Consider the following 19,963-nt stretch of genomic DNA (forward strand, 5'->3'; position numbering starts at 1 on the left):
AAGTTGAATGAAGTAACAATAAAAATAATTCTTTCTATGACTCATTGAATGTAACAATGCACTGAATACAATACACCGGAAAAATGCAACTGCACTTTTTTTAACGAATTATTCGATTGAACAAATCGATTCTTTTAAATAAACTGCGTAATAAAAGTGTGAAGATAAATAGCGAGTGAAAAAAACGAAGGCAAGAGATATTTCAAATTTTATTTCTCTTAAAGAAATATTAAAAATTATTTCAAATTTGTCAAATATTCGTTACAAGATATAAGCAAACAAAGCTGTTAGCAATTATTTCATAGGCAAAGTTCTGTTTCCCCACTAATTAAAACGTATTAATTAATAAAAAAAGGAAATAATAACTTATGTTTTATGCATTTTTTAGAGAAATATTTTTATATTTCTCTTTATTACTCCGTCGATAATAATGTTAATAAATCATCTCCAGAATAAAGAGAACTGAAATATACAACTGTTTCGTGATTAACATTAATTATACGCATCCGTATTAATAGCAAAATAATTAATTGTTATCAATTTCTTATATAAGCGCGCAGCCATTCCTCATTATATAGTTAAACGTTGTTTCATTTCCGCTCGCAGTTCGTTATTATCATACGCTAATCGAGGTTTCCTTTCAGAATGCATTTACACGGAGATAAACACTTTATTGACGCAATCATTTAATTAATATATTACTGTTAATATATTAATATTTGATAATATATAATACATTTCATTAATACATTAAAGTCATTAATTAATTCTAACTCCAAATGAATTTATATATTTTGATCATTTTATTTTTAGAAATTATAAGAAAAAGAAGAAAATAATAATATTCATTTCAATTAATAAAATATTATTGTTATTATTATTAATTATTATCATTAATAATTTATTAATAATTTATTGACTAATTAATCTCTTTAAAGAAAATTATTTATACGTCTTGCTTTTTGCACTTCGATTTTATTAGCTTCTTATTTGCGTATATTAATAATCAAATACAAATCACATATTAATAAATCGAAGACCATCCAATGAAATAGTAAATAATATATTACATTTATCGTACTTTATCAATGATAAATATAATGTATATGTAATGTATATATAATGTGTGTATATCTAACCATGTTAAGCATGAATTTTAAAAATACCGAAAGTATAAAAGTATATTGTATATAAGTGGATATAGAATTTAAAAGCTTTGTGATAGCTATTTAGAAAACATGATAAATCAAATCACATCAAATAAATATAAAATTTTTCACAATGACTTACTTTTAAAAAGAAAATAAATTAGAATAAAATCGCATTGCAAAATTAATTAGATTAATCATGATATAAATTGCTTCAGAGACATAAGTTGCTCCAAAAATTATGTAAATTGTATCTGATTTTTCAAATGTTTGTACAAAATAAGAAAAATAAGTTATTTTTTTGCTTCTGTATTTCTTATTTCTTATTTATTTCATATTTTTACTATTAAATGTCATTTTACATTTAATAATAAGAAATTGGTGAAAAATATGACTTAGGAAACTGATACGCATAAAACAATTTTCTTCTACGCACGCACACCCGCGCGCGCGCGCACGCACACACACACACATACACACATATACATAAAATTTTATTTATATATATATTGAATTTTACATCTTACGTATATAATGAACTGATCATTTTTATTTATTCACTGGACATTTACTTGTCCGATTTATAAAATCAATTTAATATCTGAAATCTGAAGTTACTCCACTAAAGAACTTGTATCAGAAATTAAATTGAAGCAAAATATTTTTAATCATATTTGTCACCCTTTGCAAGCTTTATATAATTCTCGTAATTAAATACGAGATAGAAGCGTCACGTAACGGTAAACGAACGAACTAGTGATCATATAAATTCATATATATGTATATATGATAAGATACAATTATATATCTTTAAATACAATTAAATTAGAAATCTTTATCGGTTCAATTGTATACAATTGTATAAATATATGTAACTATATCAAACCGGTGTAATTATATATAGATTTATAATATTATTAAATTAATATAATTATATTAAATTACCATATAATAATAAATAATAAGATATATTTATATTATTATTTATATGTAGTTTTATTGAAATATTTGCAACTTTAAATCGAATTATATAAAATTATATCAAGTATAATACTCAAGCAAGAATTCTAATATAATTTTGCATAATTCGATACAGGGTTATAAATATCTTGATATAATAATATAAAATAACATATAAATGATAGTATAAATATGGTAGATCTTAATATATATAATTATATATAATTATATTTAAATTTATCTAATTGTATATAATTATCTATAAACTTTTTTTCCGGGTTTCATACAATTATAGTTTTTAGACGAAGATAGGGCTATAAGTCCATACGAATCGCGCCGGATCGTATGTAACCACATATACTACTAGCAGCGCAGTTCACATGTTCATCTAACAAACGGCGCTGATTACGTAAATTTTATTTAATAATTTGCCAAAAAGAATATTACTTTAACGTTCTGAGAGAAAGAAATTTAAACATAATTATATATATATTTTTTTTCTTTTTTGTACAACTTGTATAACTGTTGTACCTATATGAATATATATATATATATATATATATATATGTTGGAAAATAATAAGAAGAATAATGGAGAAATAATTTAAAAATAATTATGGAAAAAGTAAAATTGCAATTCTTATTTTTATTATACGGGCATAGAGATATAAGAGAAAAAAACATGTATGAACATGTATTTAATATATAATTATATATATTTATATTTGATTATACATAAACTTTTTTTCGAGTTTAACAATTAATGACAATTTACTCTGTATATTATTTACTCTTTATATTGAGAATAATATAACGTGACATTCACGATGTACTGATTGTAAAATCAACGAGGTATTCTTTTTGTTATGATTATTCATTTATGCATCGTTAAAATCGCATAATCAGTCGATAAAGATCGTCGAAAGTAAATACACATTATATCTTGATGTAGCAAATTATTTCTGCAAAGCAGCACAGCATTTGTAATTTGTTTATCACCTCCCTGGTACGCTTCAAAATCCCGGAAATGCGCACATAATTGTGCGGATGGAAAATCGACAAAACGAGATATATGTTGAAATCATCGTTGATTTCTCATTTCCGGTCGCGAGAACAAAAGAAAAAAACAGAGTTGTATCATCCTGCGTCCTTTAAGCTCAAAATAAAATGAAGTCTGTAATAAGTAAATAAAATCCCATCGACACAAATTCATATTATTTCTGAACTATATATACAGGGTGTAACTGAAAAAGCGCCCACGGAGCAAATAGCGTTATTCCTGATTAAAAATCGAGTCGAAAAGTCCTGAGTCATTTTTTTCTATAATGCTTAATAAAGCGGTAAAAACAAAACAGATACACAGTTATACATAAAAACAGAACAGGTGAAATTTCCAATTTCAGATGCTATATCATTTTATTAATCTATCATGTTTAATAATTGCTCGATTGTAATTGAATTATATTTATGTGATTTTACATTTGCCGTTGTCAAATATTGTATTTATTATTCTCATTTATGAAATAATATTTATATTTATTATTATACAATACAATCACAAAAAATTGTTTTTTTATTAATATATTGCTTTGTAAAATTTAAACAAAGCACCTTATTCTTTTTACTACATAAGAATTATTAACATTTTCTCCTTGAAATCTAAGCGTTAAAATCATTATTTTTTAATATTCTGCGACAAATTTTTAGATCATCATAATTTTTTTAATAGCATAGTACAAAATTAGTATTAGTTTGAGTCAAAAATGAAGGAAATCGTTATAACTTCTCGCGAATTAATGTCTTTTTCTTACTTTTGATTTTTTTTATTTTTGACTACTTTCAATGAGATTTATCAAAAGAAAGAGAGAACGAAAAGAGAGGGGAGGAAAAAGAAAGAAAGAGAGACAAAGAGGACATTTTCGAAAGAACTAGGAAAAGTTAAATTTGCGGCTTTTCCAACGAAATTCAAATTTGCCTAAAATGAAACAAGGGCTAATTGACGTCGGATGGGTCAAGTTTCCTGGTTTAATTAAAAGCTAATTAGCATTACAAAAGACCGGCCGGCGTTGGACACACAATTAATTCGGCATGACATCACACTTCGCCAAACTTTGATCGTTCGTAATATCTATTAATTTGCATTTCTTATAGACATTTCCAAAATTTTTTCTTCCATCTCTCTCTCTCTCTCTCTCTGCTTTCATATACTTTACAATATCTTTTTCAATAGTAATATTTTTATATAATCTATATCTATTCCTTATAATATATATTCTTCAGCAGCAATATAATTTAAATGCAATTAAAGCACAAAGAGCTGTGTTCATTGATAATTTAAATATTTAATTTTTTTTAATAATTTCTTTTTTTGCTCCTGTCACTGTTCTGCAAAAATCTATTGTGTTTATAAATCTTTTAAAACGTTCCAAAAATTTAATTAATTCTTTAAATAAAAAAGAATTATATATTTATAATACGTATCAATATCAGGCCGTTCTTGATTTGTATTAATCTCATCCATTCACATAAATTAGTTTTAAATATAATTTTTTTTAATTTAGCTACATATTTCTGATTATATATTTAAATATATATTTCTGATTAAATATTTAATTAATTTTTTTATATCTATATTTATGTTTGTATTTAAATACACTTAATTATATAAATTAATGTAAATACACATAATTAGATATAAAATTTTAATATTAAATATGTGTTCACACACACACACACACACACACACATACACTTTTATATTTGGCTTTCAAATGGAAATTTTATCACATTCTAGATCAATGTTGTTTAACTTTCTCATGGCCATTTTGATGCAATAACGTTCCTCACAACCGATATTCTTAAATGAAACCTCTGTCTATTATTATTATATAACTATTACCATTCTTTCCAGCATTTTCGTGTGCAATCTGAGAATTATTTTCTATAGCAAGTCAATAATTACATTATTTTTTCCCTTTCATGTTCTCGTTATATACTCAGGCATAAATCTAAATTGAAATTCCATGTATTTAATTTGTTCTTCGTTTAAATTATTCATTTAAAAAGGGAAAGGATCAATATAAAATATTTATCATTTAAAATATATGAACTATAAGATATATCTCTCATAAGAATATTTTTAATTAAAATAGAATAGGAAATTCTTTTATCTTTCATAAGAGTATTTTTAACTAAAATAGAATAGGAAATTCTTTTACATGACTAATTGAAAATAATGAAAGAAAATAAAGAATAATTATACAAATTATAATTTCAATACAATAACAAATGCATAAATGTAGTACAAAATAAATAATATTGTAATTACATTGGATTTTGTTTTTGCGCAGAACTTAATCATTCAACAATATATTCGGTATCAATATCGCATTATTATTACATTATTACATTTTTATTATTATGAGCTTATATTACACATTTCTTATTAAACTTTTTCAGAATACATTTTACGTTACACATTACGAAGTGTTTATGTGCCCCTATTAAATACGTTGTCATTTGTACAGTCATTTGTAGTCGAAATCATCGAACAATACATGTCATTATATATTGTGTTCATTACTGACAATTACGTTTTAACCATCAGCATGTTCTTCTCTCTCTCTCTTTCTCTCTCTCTCTCTCTCTCTCTCTCTCTCTCTCTCTCTCTTTCTTTCTGTTTTTCTCTTGTATTTTTTTTCCTTTGACAGACAAATCACGGAAGCTTCTTCCTTTGCCTCGACGACATAAGGTATAAATTTTCTTCATCATAGGATTAATACTATGAAATTAAATTTTTAAACAAGATTACAACTTGATATATTAGTTGCGAACGATTTGTCGACAGTCGGAGTCTTTATAAAAGAACGATGAGAGCTAGTTACGGCTCATTGACAGTTTCGAAAGAGTACTTTGAATTAAATTTATTTATATTTCTGTATAATAGAAAAATATTGTTAAAATGTGTGTCCGCGTATTCATCTGCATTATTATGATCGCGTTTATCGCGATTAACCAATCGGATGCTGTAAGTGTTGCATAAACCGAAATAAATAATTTATCATATTAAATAGAATCACGTGAAATAGAGTGATCTGTTTTTTAATAATTCAATTCAAATGATACAGAAAGATCCATTTATAATAAATATCTCTATCAATAATATAAACCAAGTCTCGAAGATTTGTGTCTAAGCTGTAAAATTTCAATTTTTTTTACAAATTTTTATAATTTTAATCTTTGAGAAAATATTACAGATTTTTTTAAACCTCACAGAAGATAAAAACATATTGCCATAATTAATAAAGAAATATAAAATAGTTAATAAAACTTGACAAACTTAAAAAAATATTTTATTATAGAGAAAGACAACTCAATTTTTAATATCACATATCTTTATTAGAAATAATTCATATCATGTGTGTACAAGAAAAGACAATTAATTCCTCAAAAAAAGTATAATATATAAAACGTTCTATATTTCTCTCCTATTACTTTTTAAACAGATTCTTTGATTAATTTCTTTTAAATCGATATTTATTAGAATGTTGTAGAAGATCATCTTTATCAAAAAAGTTTATCAATTTGTTGTCACATTATTTAAAAAGAATGTAGTCTTATAATCCTCTGTAGCTTGATTTTTTCAACTAACTTCTACTAACTTCAAGATTATAGCACGCCGACACTTTCCTTAAGAAAAAATCAACTTCCATTTTTGTTATTAAAAAATAATGTACATGAAGTATAACATCTTAGATGTACATAAAAAATAATATTTATCTTATCAGAAAAATTAAACATATTTATGCTATTCTTTTCGTGTACGCTATTTAATTCTGGAGGGAGCATACAAAAGATATATATATATATATATATATATATATATATATATATATATATATATATACAGGGTGGCCCATTTTAATCCATCCAGTCTAATATCTCGAAAACCAAGCCCGGGAGAGAAAAATGTTTCAAACAAAAGTTGTTTGGTTTCGACGGGGCCATAAGAGGGTACCATTGGTTTGACCTTGAAGAGTCATTTGAAGGTCACGTGAAGGTCACCTCAATTTTTTTAAATGGCACCCCCTATTTTTTATTACATATTCTTGTAGCTAACCTCGAGAGTTTTCCAAAACACTATAATTAAGTACCTTTTCGTTAAGTACTTTTTGAGTTGAGGCTTGAAATAATTTCTTAATTTTACATAAACCGTAAAATATCTTGTAAAATATTCATTTTTCGATTATCTTACCTTAATACTTTTACGTACAAAATAATGAGAGGAATCAATTGGTGTAAAGAAAACACATAGTTGTTTTGAAGAAAAAATATGTAATTTGCAATTAACAATTCCATATTTTCTCTTAAAAACAACTATGTTTTTTCCTTACACCAATTGATTCCTCTCATTATTTTGTACATTAGAGTATTAAGGTAAGATATTCGAAAAATAAATATTTTATTAGATATTTTATACGGTTTATGTAAAATTAAGAAATTATTTCAAGCCTCATAACTTAAAAAGTACTTAACGAAAAGGTACTTAATTATAGTATTTTGGAAAGCTCTCGAGATAAGCTACAAGAATGTGCAAAAATATATAGGGTATTCCATTTTAAAAAATTGAAGTGACCTTCACGTGACCTTCAAATGACTCTTCAAGGTCAAACCAATGGTACCATCTTATGGCCCCCTCGAAACCAAACAACTTTTGTCTGAAATAATTTTCTCTCCCGGGCTTGGTTTTCGAGATATTCGACTGGATGGATTAAAATGGGCCACCCTGTATATATATATATATATATATATATATATATATATATACAGGGTGTCCCGAAACTACCGCGAGATATTTTAAAGGCAGATTCTCTGGTCAATTTAAAAACGATTTTTCCTCAGCGAAAATGTCGCGGCACTAATAGTTTTCGAGTTATAAACGATTGAAAATAAAGGGTTTTTCGCAAACTAAGCCTTATGGGAATAAAATATTAATAAATTCACATTCTTTAGTTAATTTTAGGTAGAGTTTATTTTAATAGAATTTTAATTTAAGGCTTAGTTAGAAAGATACATGATGACAAAAATTAGGAATATGCAAAAAATAATGATCTCCCTCATTTTCGCTGAGGAAAAATCGTTTTTAAATTGGCCAGAGAATCTGCCTTTAAAATATCAAGCGTTAGTTTCTGGACATCGTGTATATGACTTTATTACATTGCAGGTACTAACGATGGAACAGATTCACAAGACCGCAATGACTATGCGAAACTCGTGTGTATCTAAAAGCCATGCAGATGCCGGTGAGTTACGCGAGTATTTTGAAATTTTATGATACAGATGAATGAAAAATCCTGTAATTATTCATATTAGTTTTAGTTGATATCATTAATTCAAATTACCGTGTGTGCGTGCGCGCGCGCGCTTTGTGTGTGTGCGTGTGTGTGTGTGTGTGTGTGTGTGTGTGTGTGTGTGTGTGTGTGTGTGTGTGTGTGTGTGTGTGTGTGTGTGTGTGTGTGTGTGTGTGTGTGTGTGTGTGTGTGTGTGTGTGTGTGTGTGTGTGTGTGTGTGTGTGTGTGTCATAAAGATATACAAATATAAATTTTCTAAATGACTTGATGTTTCATAAAATGCCAGGATTTAAAAAAAGGAAAAATTGATTTATTATTTATATTATTATTATTTTTTTCTTTGATTATTCTTTGATACATTAATTTAAATAAAAACGATAGAAAGTATAATAATATTATATTTTTCTACATGTTTATAAATTTGTAACATGTTATGATTTTCATTTTTTTTAGTCAGTTTTTGTCAATTTTTAGTTAATAAACTTTTAGTTAATATGTTTTGTTAATATTAGTTTTGAGAAGACCAATTTCTCAAGTTTCAAATTTTTAAATGTTTCCGAAAAAGACTATCTGTTCAATTTCAAATAATATTATTATCAAAACTCGATATTTAAAAAATATACATCTATGAAAAAATATATATTTTTTTAACTTTCAACAAGAATCTTAGAAGCAAAATATATTATTTTAAATAATTCTATCAAGAAAGATGCAAATAAAGAGAAGAGACATGAATTATACATGCTAATAAAAACTAATAAAAACATTAAAATGAGAGAGAATTGAAGAAGGAGTCAACAATATTTGAAAATAATATCGAATGGAGCATTGTGTATGAACGTGCGTGACTTCATTCGCAATTGCAGCAATCTCTGCTTTAATTCTTATTTGCGTCTTCCGGATGTGATGCGATTTGCCTTAGATACTACTATTTAGAATGCTGTATTTTTCCTTGTGAGTAAGAAATGTATTACATTGTATATTCCAGCGCTGTTTCTTTTAACTTGCTCATAGTAGTCGGCAATCGGTTGTAAGTCATGATCGCTTTTCTCGTTTCGTTGGACACTTGTTTCTACATATAATAAAGAGATAATGACAATTCATAATTTTCATGAAAATATTATATTAAAAAAATATTTGTTGGATTTTTTTCATTATATACAATCAAAATAAGAATTTTTAATATTTTCTTTGTTTGTAGGAGCTGTTGAGGGATTGCAAACGGGCCAATTTCAGGATGATAATCAATCATTAAAATGCTATACGCTTTGTGTAATGAAAGCAATGCGAACTGTAAGAAATAAAAGCATTATTCTTAATTGTCGTGATATATTGAATATCATTTAATCTGTTGCAATTCAATGAAAAATATATTATATTGTCTTGTTCTTGTTAGTGTTTCGAAAAAAAATATTAGCGCACTATCTATCCAGACAAAATAATTGTCATCTCTTTATTCATTTTGTAATTAATTTGCATAAAAAGCCAACACACATCAATTATTGCTTTGAAAGAAAACATACGATTATTTATTAAATTCAATCGTGTTTTTATTTCCGTTAAGATAGGAATAATTATTTACTTATACAGACCACCTCTCGATTTCAATAATTCTTACATGTGTTATCAAGATCATCACTCTGAGTAATGTTGTGAAGGTTTTAGTCGGCGGTCATTGTTTATTAAAAAGATATAAACAAAAGAAGTTTCATAAATTCATTAATATTTTTATCGAAAGAAAAGTCAATTGTTGCATAATTTCACATAGATTTGTAACTTTCTATGCAAAGTGAAGTGTATCCCGCATCACAAACACGGGTTGAGTTAGGTTATATCTTCTGAAAGTGGAGCCCCCCGCAGGGGAGCGGAACATATTGTACCTACCTACAGATGTACTTCCTCCAAGATAAAGCAAAATTTACTCTTAATAGAGGTCAAGATTAAATGAACTTTGCTTCATCTTGGAAAGTACATGCGTGGACAGTGTGTCCATTATAGAGCGGGAGGCTCCACTTTCGGAAGATATAACCTAACCCAACCCGTGTTTGTGATGCGGGATACACTTCACTTTGCATAGAAAGTTACAAATGTAACATTTTTCGCGCACAAATAGTTTAATAACTCATCATATTTTGTTGTTAAAGCGAGAAACTCGTAGAACTTTATGTTAACTGTACAACAATCTGTCTTATACTAACTCACCTTTTCTGAAATATTTTCAAAGTCATAAAAAATATCAAAAACATAGAAGCCTATCATTGCTCCACTACCTTCATTTCAATATAAGAAAGGTAAACAATGTCAAACGACAACATAGTTTATATACGGTGTCATAAAATTACATATTATTCATTAGACATTTTTTGTTTATAACTTTTTAATAAACAATGACCGCCGACTAAAATCTTCACAACATTACTCAGAGTGATAATCTTGATAACATATGTGAGAATTATTGAAATCGGTAGGTGGTCCGTATAAGTAAATAATTACCATTATTTTATACACATATTTTTATTATTTTATACATTTATTATTTTATATATTTATATTTTCACTCGTTCTCTCTCTCCCTCTCTATCTCTCTCTCTCTCTCGCGCGCGCGCGCGCATGCATGTGTATAGGTTGTCTTATTTTAAATATTCCTGTTTACTTAACTGCTAAATAACATTTTTAGAATTTTTAATCTCGACACAATATTTAAAATCACGCATTCAGTGTGTGGAGGGAGAGAGAGAGAGAGAGAGAGAGAGAGAGAGAGAGAGAACAGAATTATTAAATTATATTTAAAATATATATCTGTAATAATAATAAAAGAGTTATTAGATTTATTCTGATTTAAAATCTAACATTATGAAAAGAGAATTTATTCACATAAATATATCTTTTTTTCTATAATCAAGTTTAAGAGTGGGCGCATAGATGTCGGCATGATGCTTAAACAGATGGACCTAATGATGCCTGTCGAAATGGCAACGCCTTTGAAAGCAGTTACAACTGAGTGCGCAGGACATCGTAAGTATATTTTCGTGAAAAAGAGAAATCAATATAAAGTTTTAATAAAAGATATTATTGCGAGACAATTACATTATCAATATTTATGTTGTTTTCCTAATTTTGATATAAAAATTCCCGGGAAAAAAGTTTATAGATAATTATATACATATAATTAAATAAAATTAGATGTAATTATATATAATTACATATATTAAGATCTATTTATATTATTATTTATATGTAATTATATCAAGATATTTATATCCCGTATCAAATTATATAAAATTGTATTAGAATTTTTTTCGGGTTTTATACTCGATATAATTTTACATAATTTGAGATGAAGTCGCAAATATTTTAATATAATTATATATAAATAATATTATATAAACATAACTTATTATATATAATTAAATAGTTTATATATAAATAATATTATATAAACATAGTTTATTATATATAATTAAATATAATTTGATATAATTATATAAATTTATATATAATTGCATCGATTTAATACAGTTACATATATTTATACAATTGTATACAATTAAGCCGATAAAGATTTCTAATTTAATTGTATACTCAAAAATATATAATTGTACCTAATTATGAATTATATATGATTTTATATGATCACTAGTTCGTTTACCGCTACGCGACCTTATCTCGTAAGTTTAATCATGGGAATTATACAGGGTGTCAGGAAATTTTTCGCAGTCCCGAAATGTGAAGGTAGAGTGGCTCAAATTAAGAAGAAAGGTCCTATACTATTTTGCGATATTTGCAATAATTAACGAAAAATTAATTAAAGAAGATCGGCCAATGCGCGTGGCTAAAAGTGTGTGGCGGTGAAGGCGGTCTCACTGTAACATAATGGCGGCGCGCGGCGAAGCGGTGATTGGGGAGGGGAAGAGCCTTCGCTGCGCACCTACACACTCATCGCTCCTCCCTTCCCCAATCACTGTTTCGCCGCGCGCTGCTATTATGTTACAGTGAGACCGCCTTCATCGCCACGTACTTTTAGCTACGCGCATTGGCCGATCTTCTTTAATTAATTTTTCGTTAATTATTGCGAATATCGCAAAATAGTATAGGACCTTCCTTCTTAATTTGAGCCAATCTACCTTCACACTTCGGGACTGCAAAAAATTTTCTGACACCCTGTATAAAGCTTGCAAAGGTCGACAAATATGATTAAAAATATTTTGCTTCAATTTAATTTCTGATACAATTTCAGTGGAGGAACTTCAGATATAAATTAATTTTATAAATCGAACAAATAAATATCCGACGAATAAATGAAAATGATGCGTTCATCATCTACTTAAGATGTAAAATTCAATATAAATATAAATAAAATTTTTAATTTTATATAAAATAGATAAGTATAAAATAGATTATAGTTATTGATTTATATTATTATTAAATGTTGGGACGATTTTATATATCATAAAAGATACATAATAGGACCTAATTATATATAATAAAATTTTATCTATATATATCCGATTAGATCAGGTCAAAATCCAGTTATATTATTAGATATAAATTTCTTTCTTTAGTTGATTTTCAAAAATCCAGGCATGGTATTAAACAAAAAATTATTTTTGTGATAAATTTTTTTTCATGATTGTTTCACAAGAAAATTTGCTTTATTGAAATTTTTATTTGCTGCATAAAATCAATTGCTGCAAAAAATAAAATTCTTTTGATATAATATATATCTGCATAACTTTGCATCTAAATATTTAAAATTTATTTAAAATTTATTTACATTTATTTATATTTATATATAAGTGTAAAAAACGTTGATTTATACATTATTACAAATTATTACAAATTGATTGATACAAATAATGTAAAAGAAGATTAAGAGTTTTTATGAATTCTGTATTTTTTTTACAGCTCCTGCTGGCGACGATTGCGAAACAACTTACCAGTTTGTAAAGTGCTGCTATCAAACAGATAAGGATCATTTCTTCTTTCCTTAATCAAAATCTAATGCAGATAATAAAAAATGAAAAAATAACGTGTGATTACATAAAGCGAAAATTGTAATCTCGAGACGTAAAATTCACAAAAAATTATACAATATAAAAAAATTACAAGATTTGTGTAATCATATGTGAATAAATAAATTAGGACACGGCCTAATAACTGTATCTTAGAAAAAAACTATGTAATATTATATATATATATATATATATATATATATATATATATATATATATATATATATATATCCGTTAGTGCGTTATTATAATTAATAAATTTATTTTAAGCAACATGTAAAGTAGAGTTGTTAAAATTTTATGCTGGCACAAAACGTTTTAAAAAGACGTAAATAGTTGCACGATATCAACATATCATTATTTAAAGTTATAATTTTCGAAACAAAGTGCTTTGTGAAAATGCATGCGCAATTTCTGAAAATCTTTCCCTACTTCTCCCAGAAATTTCAATAAATTTATAGTAAAACATCATATTATATATATATATAGTTGCATGTATATATATATATATATATATATATATATACACACACACACACACACACACACACACACACACACACACACACACACACACACACACACACACATACATACATACATATATACATATATACATACATACACACATCAACAATTAATATTTAATTTAAAGATAAAACTTGGAATGCACACAATATGTCTGAAACAAGATAAAAGATGAATGCTCATGTAGAAAATGCTACTAGAAAATCTGCAATTAATCTTGAATATAAACATGCATTTTTAAAAGAATTTTATCTTTATTTTTCTGATGAGAATCTCGAAATCTATTTCCTTATGTATTTTACATCATCCCGAATGTATAATCCCGAGATTGGCAACAATGGCGCACAATGTTGTGATCATCTGACCTTTGAGAATGATACATAATAAAACTCCAGGTATTAGCGTTAAGTATCGTTAATTATGTCAACCAACACAGTAATTTAGGCGTATTAGGATATGCCACCTCTTCAAGGAATCTGGAGATTGAGGGTTCTCCCCCTAGACTTTCGTTTTATTTCTGTATATAAAAGTAGACAGACGTATTTTGCACGCGACAAAAGTCCATCAGTTGCGATCTACCCATAACGCGATAAAAAAAAGACCGAAAAGATAACAAAATCATAACAAATAAGGATGAAAGGTGCTAGTGTGAGCTTTCTCATCTCATTCGTGCTAATAGCAAATTTGCAGAATACTGAGAGTGTAAGTTTTACGAAGAGAAATGCACATTTTAAGAGAAATGCACATAATTGCATCAGAGTGAATTAGAAGAATTTTAAAAAATTATATTTACGACACACACACACAAACACATATATTGTTATATTTAGTATTATATAAATTATTATATAAACCATGTTTTTCATACACAATACAAGAAATAAATATGATGCGAGCTATTTTTACATATACCATCTTCACAAATCAAAAAATAATCGAAAAGCAACATTAAGGGTTTAATATAAAAATTTTAATTAAATATAAAAATTAATTAAAGTATTTTGTCATTTTTTAATATTTTTAATGTTTTTGCTACTTTATTTTAATATGTAATATTTCACACATTACTCACAATAATGTGAATCATTCTTTTGAACAATGTTGAATTTATGCAAAATTATGATAGCGATTAGAAGAAAGCTTAAGATACGTATATATATATATAAATATTAGTTTTAATAATTAGAGATTTGGTTCAAATAATCAAAAAATTAAAAAGAAAATGGCATAAGAACAACGCGCGGTAGTTGGTGCGCAGAAAAGCAACAACACTTCTTTCTTTTTCCAATATTAGTTTATTAAAAAACTCATATTGAAAAAAGAAAGAAGTGTTGATGATGAGTTTTTTAATAAACTAATATTGAAAAAAGAAAGAAGTGTTATTGTTTCTCTGCGCTCCAACTACCGCGCGTTGGTTCTTATGCCATTTCCTTTTTAATATTTTAAATATTAGTAAAAATTTATGTCGCTACTTTTTTATATATACATATAGATAAATAGATAGATAGATATGTAGAGGATATATATACATACATATATATATATATATATATATATATATACAGGGTGTCCCGAAATTACCGCGAGATATTTTAAAGGCAGATTCTCTGGCCAATTTAAAAACGATTTTTCCTCAGCGAAAATGTCGCGGCACTAATAGTTTTCGAGTTATAAACGATTGAAAATGAAGAGTTTTTCGCAAACTAAGCCTTATGGGAATAAAATATTAATAAAGTCACATTCTTTAGTTAATTTTAGGTAGAGTTTACTTTAATAGAATTTTAATTTAAGGCTTAGTTAGAAAGATACATGATGACAAAAATTGGGAATATGCCAAAAATAATGATCTCCCTCGACATTTTCGCTGAGGAAAAATCGTTTTTAAATTGGCCAAAGAATCTGCCTTTAAAATATCTCGCGGTAGTTTCGGGACACCCTGTATATATACAAGGTGTCAGGAAATTTTTCGCAGTCCCGAAGTGTGAAGGTAGATTGGCTCAAATTAAGAAGGAAGGTCCTATACTATTTTGCGACATTTGCAATAATTAACGAAAAATTAATTAAAGAAGATCAACCAATGAGCGTGGCTAGAAGTGCGCGGTGGCGAAGGCGGTCTCATTGTAACATAATGGCGGCGCGCGGCGAAGCGGTGATTGGGAAGGGGAAGAGCGATGAGTGTATAGGCGCACATCGAAGGTTCCTCCCGTCCCCATTCACCGCTTCGCCGCGCGCCGCCATTATGTTCAGATCGTCTTCGCCGTCGCGCGCGTCTAGCCACGCGCATTGGCCGATCTTCTTTAATTAATTTTTCGTTAATTATTGCGAATATCGCAAAATAGTATAGGACCTTCCTTCTTAATTTGAACCAATCTACCTTCACACTTCGGGACTGCGAAAAATTTCCTGACACCCTGTATATATATATATATATATATATATGTGTGTGTGTGTGTGTGTGTGTGTGTGTGTATATATATATATATATATATATATATTGATGCATTTATTTATTCAATTTGATCGATGTATTTAACCAATTGATGATTATCGTCATTATGCCTTTTGTTTGCGTAGAAAAAATATTCCTTGTCGGAAATTAAAGTCGCTCTGAAGCCGGTGAGCGATATTTGTATCGAAAGGGTTGGCGTCAATCCAAGTATGTATCAATAAAAGAAATTAGTTTTACATGTATCTCGAAATCATGTGGCCAAGAATCTAGATTCACATATATATGTGTATATTCCAAACAATATATGTAGACTAAAAATAATAAATCATTTAAAAGAAGTAGTGGAAATACCTATAATAAAACTATAGTAATGTATAATAAAACTCCAATATCAATTTGTGCATAGAGATAGTTGAGGATGCAAACAACGGAAATCTTGTGCCCGACCGGAAACTGCAGTGTTATTACAAGTGCGTGATGCTGATGACAAAAGTCGTAAGTGAAGTTTCAATATTTTATTTTTAATCATCTCTCTTCATCACAATTTTAATAATTTTGATTGTAAATCGATTCATTAATGAGGAAAGAAAATTATGACAAGATGTATTTATAATGAAAATGATTTCTCTAATTATAATTGTTTCAAAAAATACATGAATCGAAAAAATATTTCTTTCTCTAAAACTATTTATATTAGTCAAATTTAAAACTATCATTTATATCAATCAAATAGTTTTTTGAATTTTATGTAAGATTGAGTTATTTCTATAAGAGAGAAAAAATACTTTTGATCTCGTAAAAGAACCTGCACTTAAAATCTATTATTTTAAGAAAAAAATAATTTGTTATTCGACACGATTTAATCATTGATGATCTTACAAAATAATTAGATCCAGAGGAATATAATTTATATCTTCTTTTTTTGTTCTTAGATGAAAGATGACAAGATAGTGGAGAAAGCACTCCACAATATCGTAGAGTTCATGTTAGTCGAAGAACTTCAGGATGTTGCTTTAGGAGCATTCAAACATTGTCATTCAACCAGTAAGCGGAACACTCACATAATAATCTAAATAAAATATTTTTAAATAAATTCAACTACTTTAGGATGTTCTCTGTCAATAAGTTTCTTCATAATGCTGCTATTTTTTAATTTACAGTATTGAAGTCGATGGAAGGATGTCAATTAGCATATGAGTCGGTTAAATGCTTACTCGACTATGATTCGACGGTAATATTCAGATAATCATTTCATAATGACATAATATATCGCGTTTTAAAATAAAAAAAATGTTAAGCAAGAAAAAATGAGATAAAGAAATTAATATTATACACTTTTAATTAATCTAAAATTTATACAAAAATTTTTGGAGTAACATATGAAAAATACCTTTTTTTAAATAAGAAAGAAAAACTTTCTTTAAATTTCAAATGACTTTTAATATGAAATATAATAACACTTTTCTTTCTTCTTTTTTTACTATCTTCTAATATAAATGTACCTAGCAATGTTAATTTTTGTTAACTTTCTGTTAATTTTTTTTAATTAAAGAAAATAGAGTACACATACATATAATCAATCAAATTTAAATTTAATCACTCTTACTATGACCATCAAGAAAAGGTGTTCTATATGATAGAATAAAAAGAGACGCAGTATTTTGTGCTTGCAATAGTTTCGAATTAATTTCGCTATTAATAATTAATTTACATAAATATGTATATATATATAGTATATAAATGTGTGTGTGTGTGTGTCTGATACGATGGACACCCTATATATATATATATATATATATATATATATATATATATATATATATATATATATATATATATAGGGTATATATATATATATATATATATATATATATATATATATATATATATATATAGGGTGTGTATATATATATATATATATATATATATATATAGGGTGTCCATCGTATCAGACACACACACACACACACACACATTTATATACTATATATGTATACATATTTATGTAAATTAATGATTAATAGCAAAATTAATTCGAAACTATTGCAAGCAAAAAATACTGCGTCTCTTTTTATTCTACCATATAGAACACCTTTTCTTGATGGTCATAATAAGAGTGATTAAATTTAAATTTTATTGATTATATGTATGTGTACTCTATTTTCTTTAATTAAAAAAAATTAACAGAAAGTTAACAAAAATTAACATTGCTAGGTACTTTTTAGTTAGGTTTAATGAAATCTACTTATGGTTTTTTTTGGCAGATGATACGACGGACACCCTATATATATATAGGGTGTCCGTCGTATCATCTGCCAAAAAAAACCATAAGTAGATCTCGTTAAACCTAACTAAAAAGTCCTATACCATTTTGCAAACAACCACATAAAATTTTGAGATATTAATTAAAAAAGATCAACCAATTCACGCGAGTGAAAGCGCGTGGCGAGAAAGACCTTCTTATTACATTCTCATTAATTTGATACTTTAGACACGCTACTTAAATGTCTAAATTTCTTAATAATACGTCAAGTTAAATTCGAATTATTAAATAGAATTAAGTAGATTAATGGCAATATAATAAACAATTTATGAGTTCGTTGCATACTATTACATGTTATTGTAAACGTCAGTTTATTACATTATTATTTAAATTCAAAAGCTCATTATATGTAAATATTCACAATAGCATACAATGATTAATCAGATACAATTATGCATTATCATTATATTTATAATGAAACTTAGTTCAAATTATTAAACTTTAGCTTTTAGTATTTTAATTTATTTTTTTTAGTCCAAAAATAAAAGAAAGTTGCTACACAATATAGAAGAAAATTTGGTGTCTCTCTTCTTATAAAATAATATTATATAAAAATTAATTTCTCTCTTATTTATGTACTTATAATGTACATAAAACACTCTTTTTTATCTCAAATATAAAACATTTTCGTATAAAAAGTAAAATTTTTTAATCTATAAAAATCTTTCTAAAATGCTAAAAAATTTTGTCTTTACAGTTTGTTCTTCTGTGACGATATCTCTTCTCGATTCTCCAGCGCATTTGGATAATTCTAGAAGCTATTTTGACTCAACTTGACATTGAAGTAAAATAGATTACAACATTACAACAAAATATGCATTACACATTGAAAAAATTCCGAAATAAAGACAAATTATTCCAAATGTATCGATATTAATTAAATAAATCTTGCGTCACAATATCTATATTTTTATTTATTTTAACCTTTTTCTCTCAAGAAAATATTCAAATTACATTTTATACTGACTCAAACATTATAATTCAAATATATAAAATTAACATCAAACATTATATTTTATTATACGCAATTACATAACGTTTAACTTAGTAATGATAATATTCGATAAAAAGGTTTAAATATAAACATATTGGACTCTATTAATGTAATCGATTGTGCATATATGCAATGACACAAGGTTATAAAAATAATCTGAACTTGACTACTGATTATTATTGAACATGCGCATTGCTACA

The 19,963-nt window shown here is 26.8% G+C and overlaps 3 protein-coding genes across 5 annotated transcripts in view; 2 read left to right on the plus strand and 1 right to left on the minus strand.

Annotated features, from left to right (window-relative positions):
* The window catches only part of Spri (Src homology 2 domain-containing protein sprint), a 323,123-nt gene that overhangs the window by 175,437 nt on the left and 127,723 nt on the right, over positions 1-19,963 (minus strand). The window lies entirely within an intron of this gene.
* Positions 5,972-14,699, plus strand: Obp5 (odorant binding protein 5). Its single transcript, XM_083094333.1, has 5 exons — positions 5,972-6,134; positions 8,331-8,409; positions 9,659-9,750; positions 11,361-11,472; positions 13,363-14,699. Exons 1-5 carry the CDS (start codon positions 6,069-6,071, stop codon positions 13,446-13,448), a joined length of 435 nt encoding a protein of 144 aa, XP_082950459.1. The 5' UTR covers positions 5,972-6,068; the 3' UTR covers positions 13,449-14,699.
* Positions 14,561-19,670, plus strand: Obp6 (odorant binding protein 6). Its single transcript, XM_083094332.1, has 6 exons — positions 14,561-14,699; positions 16,572-16,653; positions 16,853-16,941; positions 17,379-17,490; positions 17,607-17,677; positions 19,467-19,670. The coding sequence occupies exons 1-6, from the start codon at positions 14,631-14,633 to the stop codon at positions 19,479-19,481; spliced, it is 438 nt and encodes a 145-aa protein (XP_082950458.1). The 5' UTR covers positions 14,561-14,630; the 3' UTR covers positions 19,482-19,670.

Source organism: Camponotus vicinus, unplaced genomic scaffold (genome assembly GCF_025532165.1).
Source record: "Camponotus vicinus isolate PSW18456_S1 unplaced genomic scaffold, iyCamVici1.0 SCAF_3, whole genome shotgun sequence".
Lineage (NCBI taxonomy): Eukaryota > Metazoa > Arthropoda > Insecta > Hymenoptera > Formicidae > Camponotus > Camponotus vicinus.

Coding starts and splice junctions, on each gene's coding strand:
- Obp5 (XM_083094333.1), top strand. CDS start 6,069: ATGTGTGTCCGCGTATTCATCTGCATTATTATGATCGCGTTTATCGCG. Junction 6,135..8,330: donor CGATTAACCAATCGGATGCT/GTAAGTGTTGCA, acceptor ATTACATTGCAG/GTACTAACGATGGAACAGAT. Junction 9,751..11,360: donor TAATGAAAGCAATGCGAACT/GTAAGAAATAAA, acceptor TCTATAATCAAG/TTTAAGAGTGGGCGCATAGA.
- Obp6 (XM_083094332.1), top strand. CDS start 14,631: ATGAAAGGTGCTAGTGTGAGCTTTCTCATCTCATTCGTGCTAATAGCA. Junction 16,654..16,852: donor AAGGGTTGGCGTCAATCCAA/GTATGTATCAAT, acceptor ATTTGTGCATAG/AGATAGTTGAGGATGCAAAC. Junction 16,942..17,378: donor TGATGCTGATGACAAAAGTC/GTAAGTGAAGTT, acceptor TTTTGTTCTTAG/ATGAAAGATGACAAGATAGT.